Source organism: Peromyscus californicus, unplaced genomic scaffold (genome assembly GCF_007827085.1).
Source record: "Peromyscus californicus insignis strain IS unplaced genomic scaffold, ASM782708v3 Scaffold_11__1_contigs__length_118956290, whole genome shotgun sequence".
Classification (NCBI taxonomy): domain Eukaryota; kingdom Metazoa; phylum Chordata; class Mammalia; order Rodentia; family Cricetidae; genus Peromyscus; species Peromyscus californicus.
The window spans coordinates 70,041,747-70,059,212 of NW_026294402.1; the positions used below are offsets into that span (position 1 = coordinate 70,041,747).

General features: G+C 43.2%; 1 protein-coding gene across 2 annotated transcripts in view; it reads left to right on the forward strand.

Moving 5' to 3' along the window:
- Myo5a (myosin VA) overlaps positions 1-15,895 on the forward strand; it is a 156,888-nt gene extending 140,993 nt beyond the window's left edge. For both annotated transcript variants that reach the window (XM_052714464.1, XM_052714473.1), the window contains 6 exons: positions 1,011-1,100; positions 2,956-3,106; positions 4,958-5,240; positions 7,204-7,378; positions 9,750-9,830; positions 10,081-15,895. In XM_052714464.1, the coding sequence (XP_052570424.1) occupies positions 1,011-1,100; positions 2,956-3,106; positions 4,958-5,240; positions 7,204-7,378; positions 9,750-9,830; positions 10,081-10,233 (933 nt within the window). In that variant the 3' untranslated portion in view covers positions 10,234-15,895. The remainder of the gene's footprint in view (positions 1-1,010; positions 1,101-2,955; positions 3,107-4,957; positions 5,241-7,203; positions 7,379-9,749; positions 9,831-10,080) is intronic.
- The last annotated feature ends 1,571 nt before the right edge of the window (positions 15,896-17,466 follow it).

Below are 17,466 nucleotides of genomic sequence, written 5' to 3' on the forward strand. Positions count from 1 at the left end.
CCATTGCTACTCAGGGTCTCTCCTGCTCTGCTGCTGCGTCAGACAGATGGACAGAGAGTCCCGAGTTAACTCATAACAATACAGACTCTTTGCTTTTGCATCGGATTTGGTCTCTTGGTGGTCTTTGGGGGACTCTGGGTACAACAGCCTCAGGGAATCTCCCATCTCTGCCTTCCCAGGACTACACCCAGTCTTTTACATGCATGCTGAGGATCAACCTCAGGTCCTCAGGCTTAGGCAGTAAACACTTTATAGACCCAGACACTCATATCATTTTTTAAAAAGAATTCCTAAGATAAAATCATAGTTATTTAATGCTAGGCACCTACCCCAGGTAATTATTTTAATATTTCTTGTGCAAAATACAGGTAAACATTGATGATTCTGTGACTTTTCATGTCTGAACTAATATCAAAGGTTCATTCACAAACTCATAGCCATCTCCACTGTGTCTCCTCTTTGACCTCTGAGAAACACTTCCGGTGCCAGAGTCTCTTTCAAGCATGAGTCTTTTTCCTCTCTCGTCCTCATCCCATTGTGCTCAAGAGTCAACCGACTCCCCTGTCTACTCAGTGTGAGCCCTCTGCCAGCTCTGCTTCACTGCTCGGAAAGTTTGTCGTGACATGTCGTGACAAGAGCGTTCATCCGAGCTGCCTTTGAGGGTGTCAGGCTCTTTTTCGTGTCCTTCATTACAGAAACTGCTATAGCCTTTGTGCCTTTAGCTCCTTCTGACTCCTTTCAGTAATCCAAGCAAAGTGAGTCAGTCTGGCCCAGCTGTGAATCGAACCATTTTCTGCACACAGGGACAGCTAAGTTAACTGAGTGGGAATGCTTTAAGAACAGAAACATCTGGGGGACCTAGTTAAACGCTGCCGATAAGATGTAAAACTAAAATGTGGTTTACTTGTGTGGTACTTTATGACGGTTCATGAAAGAAGCGGGTCTTCTGTGTCTGCTGAGCTTTTTTCCCTAAGGACAAGAAAATTTAGACTTACTTTCTTCTCTTTCAGAAACGAGGTGACGATTTTGAAACTGTCTCCTTCTGGCTCTCGAACACGTGCCGATTCTTGCACTGTTTGAAGCAGTATAGTGGAGAGGAGGTGAGGAAACCGTGGCGGTAAGGACAGCAGGCTGTGCTTTCCCTGACCTTTCAAAGGGAGAGTTGAGAAAACGTTCGAGACATGTTAATTCCCAAACCCCCAGGCATGTGACTTAATGTACTGTTTCATTGATGCTTGCTGTCTTGTGGTAAACTGAGCAATGGTGTAGTTTCCTCCTTGCTAGCATTTGAGAAAGCGTGCCAAAACAAATCCAGCATCAGTCAAGTGAATAATTACCAGAAAACAAAATCTTTTCTTAATATGTTGTGGTGGTCTATGTAGAATTAAGATTAGGATATAGAATTATTTAAAGAAATGAGTCTGTTTAGGCTAACCAATGGTACCTTAAAGGCAACCAACAAAAAGGCATAATCAAAAATTATATATGTAACTGGGCATGGTGGTGCATGCCTTTAATCCCAGTACTCTGGAGGTAGAGACAGGCAGATCTCTGAGCTTGAGGCTAGCCTGGTCTATAGAGCAAGTTCCAGGACAGCCAGGGCTACACAGAGGAACCCTGTCTTGAAAGAAAAAAAAAAATCACATATGTATCTTTGGGTGTGTCTAAAAAAATCTATACTGATTTTGTTTGTAGTAAAGTGTTCATTCATTGTTGGATATATTTCAACCAAGTGTAAAACTATAAACTGTTGCCGGGCGGTGGTGGCGCACGCCTTTAATCCCAGCACTCGGGAGGCAGAGCCAGGCGGATCTCTGTGAGTTCGAGGCCAGCCTGGGCTACCAAGTGAGTCCCAGGAAAGGCGCAAAGCTACACAGAGAAACCCTGTCTCGAAAAACCAAAAAAAAAAAAACAAAAAAAAAAAAAACCTATAAACTGTTGATTGTTATCGAAAGCTGCTTACTATGCATCTGACAGCACTTGATATACAAAATATGTTTGCCATTTGATGTTTCTGTGCTTAGCAACAACATCTCATGTGGTTAGCATTAAACCCATTTTACAGATGAGGACACTGAAGCTCAGTGGGGCTCATTCATTAGCTCATAGCATCTTGGCATAAGGAACAGAGCTGTGACTGCATCCGCACAACTTGGAGACCTGTGGCCTGACCCCACCCCTTCCAATCCCCAGCCTTTGTCAGGAAGGCAGACAGAGCAGCTTAGTCAGTAGCAATCTCTGGCACTCAGAGCAGAGGACTGTCGTGGCAAAAGGACAGGCTATACAGAGACAAGCAGGACACGCAAGAAGGTGGGCCTGTGAGAGCAGAATCCTGGGAACAGGGTGAAGAAGATCCTGGCTGGCCCCACATTTCTACTGTGTCATCCAGTAAGCAGCTCCATCGTCAGGCAGGGCTGGTGAGCAGTGTGCTTAGGTCCAAGTGACGGGAAGAAGTGCTGCCTGTCTGGGGAGTTCTCCTTTTAACCAGTGCTACTCAAAGACTTCTAAGATCTCAATGAAATCATTGTGTAGATTCTGTGAGTTAGACTAAAATGACAAAGTTCATTCAGTTTCTAGTGCATAAAAACTGGTCTATTCAAGAAGATTATGCATATGTATCCCTCTGGGTGTGGTGTCTATGAATAGGACTATGTTTTAAGAGCTAAAGAGTACTTTCAGTTATTTATTTAGTGTTTGGCAGTAGCCCTGCTGTTTCTTTTTCTTAAGTTAACCCCCCCTCCGTCTTGCTATTAGAAAGCCTGAAGTATAGATGGCCAGGGTCATCTCTTAGTGAGAGCTCTAAGTGGAAGAGGGAGACACCAGAAGTGAAAACACAAGAGCAGTGTTGAGGATGGTCATCCCGGCACTGGGCATGAAGGGTGCCGAGCAGTGTGCAGAGGGAGGCGGACAGAGGCACTGGCTTCCCGGGTACCACTAACACTGTGTTGATTCTAGGGCTTCATGAAACACAACACATCTCGCCAGAATGAACACTGCCTCACCAATTTTGACCTTGCTGAATACCGGCAAGTGCTGAGCGACTTGGCCATTCAGATCTACCAGCAGCTTGTGAGGGTGTTAGAGAACATCCTTCAGCCAATGATAGGTAAGCCCGGTGTCCCTGAGCATCGCATGTGCTTGACAACAAAGGAGGCCAGTGGCACATGTGTCAGACATGTATTCCTGTGGAAAACATAAAGTAGTTAGTACAACAAAATTCACTGTCTCCACAGGACTGAAGCACTAGAGTCTGTTTAATTCTCTCTAGAGCCTTAGCTGCGCCTTGTTTCTAGCAGTAGACTCTGCCCTTTTGTCCAATGTCAAATAGACTTCAGACCTCCAGCTACTGTGACACTACTGCACAGGGCTCTGGGGGGCGCCAATGAAAACCAAGGAGGCTGGATGGGTTTGCACTTGGCCTACTGGTCCACAGTGAAAGGGCTGGAACGGCCCTGGAGCAGCAATACAGCTGTCATGGGTTTGCACCAGACACTCCTTGTTGGAAGCAATGGTTTCCCATGGCCTGAGTGGTTCATGTGCTTCTGCCTATGTATGTAGATGGACTGGGAGCCCATGCACCTCACCTCTCTCTATACTCATTCTGAGTTCTTTTATAATTTGTGTTGTCTGGTTCCCTTGGGATGTATAGCATGCATGATAGGAATTAGTCATGTCCAAATTGCAGGCTGCTGATTTTTAATGTAGCAGATTGTTTTGTTTTACAAGTTACCGAACACTTTTATCTCAAGGCAGATTTGAGCCTTTTCAACTCTTCAGACTACATCAGGCTTCCCTTGCTTTCTTCCCCTGACCATGTGTCCTCCACATTTTTACCTTTTCACCTCCTTTAGTAAGTTGTAGATTTCATTTCCTTTCACAGGCCCATAGTTAAAACAGCTGGGGACATAAAAGTCTGAGGACGTCATATGAGATGGCAGTTATTTCTTCTCTTGTGCCTTGAGAAGTTATAAACTTAAAACACTCTAGATTGACCAAAATGCAGGAAGTAACACAGAGGCAAAGAAGACCAGCTTCCAGCAATCTTTTCTGTCTTTGCCCATGGGTATTGGCTGAACAAGAAGTTTGCCTCGACGCTGTCTTGTTCTTACTGTCCCCATCTCCCAGTCAGTTAATAGCAACAACTGTTCCTGAGTCAGTATAGGGTTTGTGGGGAGCTGAGTTTAGCACAAGGGAAAAAAAGCAAAACAACCCAGGTCTGATCACTGCTTTCAAGGGCCTCCCAGGCAGGGGATGGGCTTCTCAAAGTGGACATGTCAGAGTGGGTATGTCAGAGTAGACTTGTTAGAAGCTTTCTAAGGAGGCAAAGCTAGACACACATAGAGAGAGAGGTACAGGAACAGAGACTAAGTCTGGAGAAACAGAAGCTATCCCAGAGTCTCATGCAGTTGTGGGGATCTCTGGACAGGGAGGGGCTCAGTTCTCCAACTCTATACCACTGACTCTAAGATCTTCTCCAAGACTGCTTCCCAAGGCCATGCCTTTCTTTCTTACTGTCTTCTTGTTACTGTTTTGTTCTTGTTATTTTGTTGTTTGATTTGTGGTTGTGTGTGTGGTTTTTTTGTTTTTTTTTTAGTGTCTGAGAACAAATACAAAGAACACTTATTTAACCACTCTTAAAAACTTCTCAGATACCACATGCCAGTGCAGTCCCAAAGCTGCTGTGTATTTTAGAAAATACAGCAGTAAGGTTACTTAATACTGCGGAAGATTTTTATTTAAAGAACTGACTACTTGTTAAAGCTTAAAATCCAAAGGCTTATTCTTGGGGCAGTTTCTTCCCCCACTGTCTTTATTCTCAGATCATTTCCTAAAGTGTGTGTGTGTGTGTGTGTGTGTGTGTGTGTGTGTGTGTGTGTGTGTGTGTGTGTGTGTGTAGTGTGTGCATATACATATGCACTCCCTCTGAATCCTCTTAATAACTGAAACACTTCTACAGTCTCAGGCATGCTGGAGCATGAAACAATCCAGGGTGTGTCCGGGGTCAAGCCCACAGGGCTCAGAAAGCGCACCTCCAGTATCGCAGACGAGGGCACCTACACCCTGGACTCCATCCTGCGGCAGCTCAACTCCTTCCATTCAGTCATGTGTCAGCATGGCATGGACCCAGAGCTAATCAAGCAAGTGGTCAAGCAGATGTTCTACATCGTGGGTGCCATCACCCTAAACAACCTCCTCCTGCGCAAGGACATGTGCTCTTGGAGCAAAGGCATGCAGATCAGGTGAGCAAACACCAACACGTGGCAGCCTTGCCCTGCTTGCTCTTGAGGGCTGGTGCCCTGTTTCCCAGCAGTGCAGCCAGTGTTGGTGCCACATGGCCGAGTGCATGGGGCCAGTGGCGTAGAACCGGGTCTCTCGCTTGGGTGGCTTCTCTTGCTCAGGAGGAAACCCTGCTCCTCTGTTCAGCCCCCTTGTTCGTAGGAGTGTAAGGATGTGCAAAATACACAACAACAGACATTTGTTTTCTCTCTTTGTTTGTTTTGGTTGCACAATAAGAAAACATTAGGAAAAAGATGAAACTTTCTAGTATTTGGTGGTTGTTCTAGAAATATCTTTCCATATTAGGAATATGAATGAGAATAGACCCAACAGGAGCTGGAGAGATGGCTCAGGGGTTAAGAGTACTTCCTGTTCTTGCGTAGGACCCAGATAAGTTTCCCAGCACCTATATGGTGGTTCACAACTGTCTGTAATTCCAGTTCCAGGGGATGTAACTCCCTCTTCTGGCCTCTGTGCACACTGCATGCATGGTACATATACATATATCCAACCAAACTCATACACTTAAAAAATTTTTAATTAGAAAAGGTTTTAAGTTGAAGAAAAATAATAGGTCCAAAGAGATAGTCTACTTACAGTTGAATTTGAAGAAAAACTATATTCCATTTTTAAATTTTAGTTTCTTTTTTATTTTAGAGAAAAGGTCTCACTGTATAACCTAGCTGGTCTTGAACTCACAATCCTTCTGCTTCAGCTAGGAATGCAGGCATGCACCAGCCATGCCCAGCAGCAGCTAAATTTTGTACCCACTGCTCATCATTGTCTCATTATTGTAACATAAGTGAATTGGGGGGAGGGCAAATTGCTATTCTGATGCAGCCAGTATATTCACTGAAAAAGAGAAAAGGGTTTTTCGACTAAATCTTTAGTTAACTACTAGAGAACTTTAGTGTTCTATATTGACCATTCTTATCCACATTTCACTTTAAGGTATTACCTCCATTCAGGGAGTCTAACTTTTCATGAAGTCATGCATTTTCTTTTTTTTTTTTCTTTCTTTCTTTCTTTTTTTTTTTTTTTTTTTAATGACAAGGTCTCATGTAGCCAGGCTGATCTCAAACTCACAGCATACCCAGTGATAACTTTGAACTCCTGATAGTCCTGCCTCTACCTCCCAAGTGCCAGGATTACAGACATGTACCATCACAACCAACTGAAGTCGTTCATCTTAATATCATAATGCCTCCATCTGCCTGATGACTGAATTCTGTCTGTGTGTCCATCTGCCTTAACTGTAGTTTAAAATCTATGGTCAGATATCTGGCCACCTAAACCCTAGCATCTGTGTGATTTTCTTCTCTCTCCAGTTTGGAGTCTTTGTCCCTTCCAGGGGCTTTCCTTTGCCCTCTCTTCTTCTGTCTCTGGATTTTCTAAGGCCACTGTTCCCATTGTCAAGGCCCTTCCCTAGAGAAGCTTGAGTCCAAGGCACATGGTGGGGTCTCTGGTTATTCAGTCACCCAGTTTGGAATCTTCTTAATTTGGAGTGCATGAAGAATTAAGAGGATTATCCTGCAAAGGGAACCTGTATCTGAAATTGCAGGAGAAGCCAGAAAGTACATTTTAGTCAGCTGTTTGGTAAGGACAGAGTCATACGATGTATTCAGTTTTGTTTATTAGCAAGTCTAATAACTTTCCCTCTGATGAATTTGTTTCCATCTTCCAATAAAGACTTGCAGTCTATTGTCATTCAGTCTTACATAATTACAATTATAAGCCTCATGACTTTATAATGATAAATGTTAAAGCACAGCTGATTAGATTTTAGAAAATTGAACAAAAATACTACCTGTCATTTTAACTGACAAGGCTACATACACAAAATTAAGACACTTATGACAGCATTCAGAAAATTTGCATTTTCTCTTTTATTCTCTCTTACACTTTCTCTTTTTATTTTTGGCGTAGGTACAATGTCAGTCAATTGGAAGAATGGCTACGTGACAAGAATCTAATGAACAGCGGGGCCAAAGAGACTCTGGAACCTCTCATTCAGGCTGCTCAACTTTTGCAAGTGAAAAAGAAAACCGATGATGACGCCGAAGCCATCTGCTCCATGTGCAATGCCCTGACCACTGCCCAGGTACCGCCTCCTAGGGTGGCACACCGTAGTAGCCATCTCAGAGGAATTCAGAGAAGGCAGGCCTGGCTGTTGCTGTCCTCTGCACTCACCTCCTCCCTTGACAGAAGATACATGACTATGTAAATCTAGAAGAGTGGAGATTTTATGATCAGTTAATACATTTCAGTGCTATAGCAGTCATCTATAGAATATACAGCAAAGAGTAAGTGCCCAGTACTCTGTATAATGGTCTCAGCCTTGAGATACAGCCTGGAATACGACAAAGTGCTTGCTCCCTTGGGGCATATATTCTGTGGTGCTCCAATTCATGAATCCAGTTCTATGTTATCTAATAATTAATGGTTCTTTATGTTTTTCTACTTGGGGCCAGCAAGGTGGTTCAGGTAGTAAAGACGCTTACTGCCAACCAGATGACCTGAGCTTCATCCCTGAAACCCATGTGGTAGAAGGAGAGAACCAACTCCCAAGGCTGTCCTCTGTCCTCTACATGCATGCTCTGGCACTGCCCATACATGTACACACATACACAGAATAATTCTTCCTCTCTCAGTTCTTCACATGATTAATTCCCATCACACAGTATCGTACTTGTAGGGGAAAATACTTCAGTTAAGAAAGATCTCGGACTGGAGAGATGACTCAGGGGTTAAGAGCACTGACTGCTCTTCCAGAGGTCCTGAGTTCAATTCCCAGCAACCACATGGTGGCTCACAACCATCTGTAATGAGATCTGGTGCCCTCTTCTGGCCTGCAGTCACATATGCTGTATATATTTAAAAAAAAAAAAAATGAAAGATCTCTACCTTAGGGGCTTACAGTTCAGTAGGGAAACAGAAATGCATGAAGCTGACACTATCATAAAAATTCTAGCAAACTCTGCTCTTACGCTTTACAAGAAGCATTGGAGGTACTGACAGCCTTTTTCTGAGAGGTGCATTGAACTTAAGGACAGGGACCAGATAGGAAGGCTGTTAGTGGAAATCGCAGCAGCTGCAAGAAGAGCCCACTGTTCTCTTTGCCTGGTATTCCTGCACTGAGGCTTCATCTTCCCAGTGCTCAGTCTCCAGCGGTGGCCAGTGTCATTCACTTTGCTCAGGGAAGACGGTCAGAACCATCATCTGTAACTTCCTAGTGTCAGACTCACGTTTGCAAAACCTGCTGGGAGCTTCATGTAAGTGTAAATCTGCAGGACTGGTGAGGTCTGGAGACCTTCCCCATTTCTGCCAAGTACAGAAAGTAATAGTATAGTGGTGAAACCCAGTTTATAGATGTTTCCTCTCCTCCAGCTTTTAAAGAATATACTCTAGTACTTAAATATTTCAACTTTAGTACATGCCCCCAAAGATTTAGGTGTTATAGAACATTACACACACACACACACACACACACACACACACACACACACACACACACACACACACATATTCATTGAGGATTAAAGTAACTTTCTACCTTACATAAACAATGATGTTCTTAAGGTTAACCTGGGCTACATAGTGAATTCCAGGCCAGCCTGGGGTACACAGAGATGCCCTGTCTCAAGCCCTCTAGCACCATAAAAGGAAAAGAGGACTGACCATTTTGTGAAAGAAATTTGATTTTTTTTTTTGAAGAATTCACTACTAAACTGGATGCTGGTAACACACGCCTTTAATCCCAGCACCTGGGACGCAAAGGCAGGTGGATCTCTGTGAGTTCAAGACTAGCCTGGTCTACAGAGTGAGTTCCAGGACAGCCAGAGCTATACAGAGAACCCCTGTTGTAAACAAACAAACAAACAAACAAATAAAAAAGAATTTACTCCTTAAGTTATTGGTTAAATTTTTTTAAAGACCTTGTTTTTTTGTGTAATTCATTTATAGTAAGTAATTCATTTTCTAGACATATGAGTTTTTAAGATTGTTTAAAGTGAATAATATTTAATTCTGCTATTTTTATATGCCCATATGTACTTTTATATAAAGACAGCAAGTTGCAAAATAGCAAAAAAAAAAATCAATTCATTCCATTTGTACAAAAATAGCAGAAGCCAGCATGTATAGAAAGTAGCTCAGTGGTTGCCCAGGATGTGGTTAGCTGTTGTTTTAGGAGGTGGAGAGGGTATAAGTTGGGGCACTTTTTTTCCATGCTGTATTTTGTACTGTTTGAATGTCTTTCTATTTTTTTTTCTTCTTAAAATGTTACATAACTACATTCTTCTTCTAAAACTTCAAACACAAAGGCAAATGTGCCTTTCGGTGTCTCCTTCCCTCTCCCAGCCTCCCCCAGGTAGAACTCAAAGGGAGGTACACAGGTCCTTCCCACTCACCAGGTCATGAAGAGCCAGCCTGTTTGTGAACTATGCCCAAAGCTTTACCTTTTATCTCTCCAGATCGTCAAGGTATTGAATCTCTACACACCCGTTAATGAGTTTGAAGAAAGGGTCTCTGTTTCATTTATCCGCACTATCCAGGTAAGGTGCTTTTTCTTTCTTACGGTTTCACTGCATGGTCATTTGAGTAGAATACTTACGGTGTTTTTATCTTTTACTTTTCCATCTTACTTGTGTTACAGTGCATTAACTTTTTTATATAAGATTATAGCCATAAATATTTTTAAACAAAGATTAACATTTTTCATTAAAGTTTTTTTTTTATAGAAATTTCGGTAGATGTCTCACAAATTGGAAGGGCTGACACCCTGTTTGTTCTTTTTCTTCTCAGATGCGATTACGAGACAGGAAAGACTCTCCACAGCTGCTCATGGATGCTAAACACATCTTTCCTGTCACTTTCCCCTTTAACCCATCCTCCCTGGCCCTAGAAACCATCCAGATCCCAGCCAGCCTGGGCCTGGGCTTCATTGCCCGGGTCTGAAGCACTGTCCAGGCAAACAGAGCATAAGAACAGTCGTTTCCGGTGAGCTGGTGAAAATGCATTTCTAAAGAAAGAGCACTGATCATCTCTAAAGGAAGACGTTATTAACTGGAAACCCCCCTGGACCCTTTCACTGGGAAGAGACGCCGTGTCCTGGGTCACCTTTAAAGCACCGTTCTTCTTCATCAGTTGAGTTTACATACAGCTAAATAATGGCAAGGAGGAATGAAAGGAGGGGAAGCAGTGTGTGTCTTCAGCTGACAGCATTGATTTTAAATCTTTAGTGCTGCACTAAGTGACATACAAAAGTACAATTCCATATGTATGAACTGTTGTTAGCAAGGCACAGAGAAAGAACCGAAAGACAAATCACCACTGAACACATATCATATCAGCTTAGGAGCCAATCATGTTGATATTGTCAAACTGGATCAAAAAAATAAACTGGCAATATGTAAAGTAGTTGCCCAAGTAACGTCCTTCTGTGTGTCGTCATGGTACAGCAACTGTAAAGATGCTGGTTTCCTGGGTAGCGTAGCTGACCTTTTGTACTGTAGCTTACCAAGCATCTGAAATTACTGCTGTGTGCCGTCTCCTGACCTAAGTGATGCTCTTATTAGGCACTACACAGTGAGCTTCTCTTTCATCACTCAGTTTACAATTCAACCAGATCAGTTTTAACTGGAGTATATGCAATTATCCACAGGTTCATCTGCACAAGGAACAGACACTGGAAGTCGTGTAGTAGTAGGACAGGTTGCTTGATGTTTAGTGTAGAGTTAGAGTGGCTGCCGATGTCATTGCTGATCAGGATGTGTTACATTGATATGCTAATTAATTTTACCTGTGTGGATATCACATCATGGTATAGTGTTCTGTAAAATTACTTATTTTTAGTTCCCAAATCTGATTCTTGCCATGCATATATTCAACCTTAACAGGTTCTATTTTTAATTTATTAAGTGTTAGCCTCAGTCACTATCTAGAAAGGACTGTCAGAATATTTATGATTCAGATCTTGAAACTTTGATTATCCTATTAAGTTATTCAAAAAAGACATAATAAATCATTATAATTCAGGGGGTTCAGGTGTTGCAACCTCTATAAATGTTCTCAGATATCACTGGATACTTTAAAAACATCATATTATAAATACATTAAGAAGATTTATGTAAGAAATATAAGAAGATTATTACATTTTATAGAGGATTTGGTTTAAGTAAGACCTAGATTCTGTAAATTTTCATTATGAAATTCTAATTAAGCATATTCTCCATTTTTTCCCTGGAAATCTTATATAATAAATCCTTTGGGTTATGCAAGGAAAAATTCTTAGCTTTTATTCCTCTGTTCTTAATTACAATCATCAGTTTATATAGTTTAACTGTAAGATGGTCTATAATAGTGACATTTAAATATGTGCAATATTATTGATGAGAGCTAAACAGTTTCAAGTCAATGATAAATACTGTTATTAAACAGCGGTTATTGTCCATTATCTGACTGGAGCCTGAATGTCCTTGTTTATAAAATAAGAGGGTGGGACAAGTGGTTGTTCCAGCCGCTTCCCCATTTACAGTTCCCTGTGCTTGGTTCCTAGAGGAAGGAACCATAGTTACTCAGTCCATCCTGTTGGAAAGACCAGTGTTTAGTGCCTGTCAGTTCCCTAGGGTTAATACAGTAATCACAAGTTTATATAGCCACAATGTTTTCTTAACATACATCATTTAGATACTTAGAAAAATCCTAATATATTTGTATTCTTTGAAAGTTACTTAGTTGAGGTAATTTTTGTTACATGATGAACTGCTTTTTTGTTTGGAGATTTTGTTTTTTGTAGTGCTAGGAATTGAACCCAGGGCCTCGTGTATGTTAAATAAGTACTATCACTGAGTTACAGTCTCAACCCTTTATCAGTTCTAATACATTTATTTATTTGCAGAACCTAAAACACTAATTCAACCAGATTCAGTTTTCATGGATTTTCCACCTGGTTTCAGTTACTGCTCCGAGCCGTAACTAACCACATTAGTGCTGTGTGTCACACCACAGAGGCGTGCGGTGGAGAGTTGCTAAGCGAACAGAGCCATGTGTAGGCTGTCTTCCCTCCGCCCCAGCAGTCCTCCACACCCTGCTCCCAGCTTAATCCTGTGTAGACGGCTGATGTACACCCTGAGTTTTGTCTTCAAGACCACGCTATCATAGCCACTGTCCCTGCGGCCCTTTTTCCTTACTCCAGACATTGGGTCCTACAGCTTCTGGCAATTTCTCTCATGTATTTTTCTCTGCTGTCAAGAACCAGAGCTCCTGCTCCATAGCTGTTCCCTCTGCAGTTTCTCCTGTTCAGTGACAGTGGCTCAGAGTTTCTATGATTCCAAGCTCCAACTCTTTCAAGCTCAAAACCTGGTAGGACACTGTGTGTACTTTGTTAAGGAGGCACCAGGTTTCCGCTGACTAGGTAGGATCCCCTCCACTCTGTCATCAGTATCCCCAGCTTCAGACACACACCCAGCTTCCCTCTGCCTGGCCCACTTTCCCACCTCTTCCCTCAGCCTAATTTACCGGCCGGATGGCTTTCTGTGGCCCTGGTTGGCATGCATGGGACTCACCGTTTGGTGTCTGCACACGCCTTTCTGTTCTCATTTTTGTACTAAGGATATCATTATCACAAATTAGCCTTTCCATAATTCAACAGTGACACACTTGGCCTCCCGAGAAGGAGCTCTTGAAAGGCATGACAGCCCAGCACCTCTTCCTCTAGCAGCCCCTGCCGGTACCCACCCACTTTCCCTGCTTCACAGCAGCTCGCACCCTTGGAATCCAAGGTGAGAAGCATCAGTTTACCCTTTCCTTCCTGCAGCTTTTCTTAGCCTGAGGCTTGAGTCTGCCTTAGAGTAACTCCCAAGCGGGAAAGATGAGCATGGAACAAAATGCACAAAGGACAGCTTGATGGTTCCTCTGGAGGCTTTGAGCATTCCACGTGACCTGGTACTGCTTTGAACGCAGATAGACCAAACTAGACTCCAAAGCCAAGTGGTAGGACACTTAGATTTGTGCCACCTTAGATGACCTGCTTCGTTACTGATCCATTTCAGTAGCTAAAGAAAGACTCCTTATGGGTGAGCAAGTGTGTGTGATACACACCCTTTAATAGTGTATACAGGAGACTGGACATCCTTTGAGTCTCGGTGTCTTGATTATTGTGAGAAATTACTTTTCTGACAGTTCTAGGAAAAGAGGAGCTATCACCATTCTGAGAACCCCACAAGGAATTCACACACACACACACACACACACACACACACACACACACACACACACGCAGTTGAGAGTTCTTCAGGAGGCGTAATCCAGGGTCCTCTGGGTAAGACCAACCTCTTAGGATAGAGAGCAAAGGCCGTGTGTGACCCTGCACGGTCCTGTTGAAAGTAGCACAGAAATAGTACCACATGCATGTGCTTCACGCCAGCACTCTCCTTTGTTACCTCACTTCCTCACAGCGTTGACAGGAGATGGCTCCCACAATCATTGTGAAGGTAATTCAGGACAATGAGATGGTCAGTGACTTGCCTAGGGTGGCCCTGCCCTCTAGCAGGAAGGGCAGAGGCTGTTCTGTCCCTCCAGATGCCGCGGGGTGACCTGGGCTAGTAAAGGTGTTCTTCATCTTTACTGGTATGTGGAATAGACAGTGAGCACCCACTTACTTCTCGGGAAGCCGGGGCACAGTGCATATAGCACCAGCTGTGACTCGACTTGCCTTTTGTCACGAATCAGTGCTCCTTGACAGGGTATGGACTCTCAAATTAGAGGTTGTCCGAACTAAAAGGGCAGGAAGCAGTAAAAACCTCAGATGTGAAGAGGCAAGGCAGGCCACTCTCCACAACCCTGAGGTTTCCCTGTGAGAGCCTGTGGCTGAGCTGCATGGCCTACAGAGAACTCTCCTCTAGTTTCAAGCTGCTGCTGCTGCTGCTGCATAGAGGAGCCCAGGACACTAAGTACCTCCTTCCCTGGGGCTGTCCACCCTAGGTGAGTTGGTGTAAGCTTGGAAGCGCCACAGCACGCTGCAGGGGAGGAGCTAGGAGCTGTGCTGTGGGCTTGCATGCTTGAGCCACAGGCACTTTGTGCTGTGAGTTGTAGTTTGTTGACAGACTGTGCTGTGAGGGCCGCCTTAACCCTTGCCCCCTCCCTTTTAGAGCTGCCTTAAGTCCCCAGAACTTGTCCTCAGTGAGGGATATCTTGCCATGTTTCTTGAGGTTTTGTGAGGATTTGGATGGGATGCGGCTTCCTGTCACTGATTTCTTCCTCCCTTTCCTGCGTCTCCCTGCCACCTCTGTACTGTCATTTCCAAACAGAGACTAGAGTTTATGAAGCAACCAAGGAAATGTTAGCTTTAAGAGTGTTTCTGGGGTAGGGTAACTCCCGATGACAGTAAGCAAATGCGCACGCACCGAAGCAGGACAGAGGTCAGAGTATTCGTGGGGGTCTCGCCTTTCACTAACCCTTTGGTAATAAAGGCAAAAATACAACTCTAAAAACTTTTTGTGGACATCCTTTTAAAATGTAAAGGTGCCCTACTGTGAAAGGCTGAGGAAACACAGAGAAGTAGCTGTGTAAGTTCTAATCCATTAGAGTACCTAAATTAACTGTAGAATTCTGGTCGGTTTCTCATAGATCAAAAACTGAAAGATGCCATGTCAGACATCTCCCAAATGCATTTGATACATTTTTTTATTTTATAATCTGGTCTAGCTAAAAATGTTAATTAGCTTAATGTCATGAGTAGAATTAGACTCATAACATATCTGAAAACAACTAACATTTCCTTGGCATTGTGATATTGCTTGGAATAGTTGGGAAAGTTTTGGGTTTCTTTTTGAAGGTTGAAATTGTCATATATAATTTAATGCTTAGAAAGCTAATGCATTTCCATGCCTTTTCCAGAGTCAGTAGTTTCAAATAACTTACTGTTATTATGTGTTATAAAATCTTAGCCTAAGTCAGGCAAGCCATTATTTTTCCTGAAAACAGTGATTTCTCCTTTAAATCTGGATAAGTGTTGTGATTTATGTTCCCTAATGATGTTTTTTTGTGGGTTCCTGAGGTAATATCGATTTTCTTGTGTTCTTGGAAAGTTTCAATTGTCCCAACAGTATTGCACAGATGAGTCCATGGCATTTAACTTACTGTGTGTTTATTTTAACTGTTTGTAACTAACTTATTATGAAATGGACCTGCCTTTCAATACAGTGAAATGGGACACTACAGTTTTCAAATCTTTTTCTTCTTTGGATCTGGAGAAAGAATTTTCTTGATCTACACAGTTAATCTCTGCAAAGTGGTTAGGTGAGGAAGCAGAAATGCTGAAAGGTGAGAGGCATTACCAAGCCTCTTCAGGTCTGAACTGAGCCCATTCCAGAGTGTCTCACGGGAAGTCTTCTAGAAGGTTAACAATTCACCTCATATCAACAAAGCCTTGGAAACATGAGTTTTTCACTGGATATCACCTAATGCTGAAAGGAAAGCCAAAACAATATCAGAATGACGTTTTATGCTCTGAATTTGTAGCTGTCCAACGTTGTAGTTAGTGTGTATCTCTCATTAGCACTGTATTCTCCTAGCTATTGTAGAAAATTGTTGAAATAAAGATAAGGATATAAAGAAATTCTGTCCATGTCTGTAAACCCACTTCACATTTCAAAACAACAAAACAAATTGTTCCTCTGAAGATTAATAAACGTTAGTCTGCAAATGAGAATCTCAAAGGGTCTTAGAAATGGAAAGGTTGATAAGTTCTCCGTCTGTACTGGAAAACAGTGAAATGCAAACTGCCAACCACAGAGGCAAGCAGGGTGACTAACCAGCTGAGGAGCAGTGGCCTCTTTCCTTCAGGAGAGAGGCATGCCTGGGTAGCCTTGGAGCCTCCGACAAAACCAGAGCTGAGGCTTTGGGGATGGAATGTGGGTCTTCAAAAGCTTAAACAAGATTTGTGTCAAAGTTCAGCTTTTAGTACAGAGGAAAAGACAGCTGTACAGACGAGGATGGAAATGAAAGGGTGTGTATGGGACACTCCTTGGGATGGAGAAAAAAGTCTGTGATTGACTTAGTCTTATCTTTAGTCATACTGTGGAGCGTGAATATTAGGCTGTATGATAGCTTGTATCCCACTTTCACATCATGACAAGTTCTCCTCAGGCTCAGTTAGCAAGGACTTGCCTTCCTGGAGCACCACAGCAAGGCCCCAGACAGGCAGCCGCAGGAGTGACATTAGCCACTAGCCCAGGGGAAGACATGGTCTTGTGTACATCAACATGTTACAGAGTCATGGGAAAACTAACATTTGCTAACAGTCTCTCTTTCTAAACAGATAAGAACTCAATCAAGGTTTTTCTCTCCAAAGTGAAACCACTCTCACTGTGGCATTTTATGATTGTTAGAATTCTTTTCTGAGATACAGGATAGAAGTCAAACTAGCTCGACCCCAAAGGGAATCCATTTCCTGACATAACTGAGTTGGAATGTATCTAGGTGCCCAGTCATTGGCCTTGCAGATAGTCACATTACTTTCCTTCAGTTTGGCTTCATTCTTAGCCAGGGTCTCCCCAAGTGGTGACAGAGCCCTAAGAAGCACAGCTCTGCCATCTAGCCTCTTTGTTAGCATTACCAGTAACATGTCAGAAGAGAGTCTCATTGACCAGTTGGAATTCTACATGCTTTTTTTGTTTGTTTTTTGAGACAGGGTTTCACTCTGTAGCCCTTTTGGAACTCGATCTGTAGTCCAGGCTGGACTGGAACTCAGAGATCCACCTGCTTCTGCCTCCCAAATTCTGGGATTAAAGGTGTGTGCCACCACCGCCTGGCTCCACATCCCATCTTAATCACTGTCTAGGGGAACAGAGCCTGGCCAGCCTGAGCCACACCCCACCACTGGACCTCGAGTCACTACAGAAACAAGGCGGGTGTGATGGCAGTGCCGGACCAAGGCAAGGACCGGAAACAGTTAACCAGAAATGAAAGCACACATCTGCTCACAGGAGAGGGGAGCAGCGGCTGCTTGTACCCCTGGAGGTGTGCCTCATTCCTCAAGCGTGGGGCTGCTGGGCTCCAGGATGCTATCCCCAGTGAGAGCACAGAGAGGTCAGGAAGCGAGGCACTGTGCAGTTGAAGGATTCCGACATGGCATTTGCCACCCAGAGCAAGGCCTGGGAATCCATGCAGTTGTCCCCTCAGCATGGC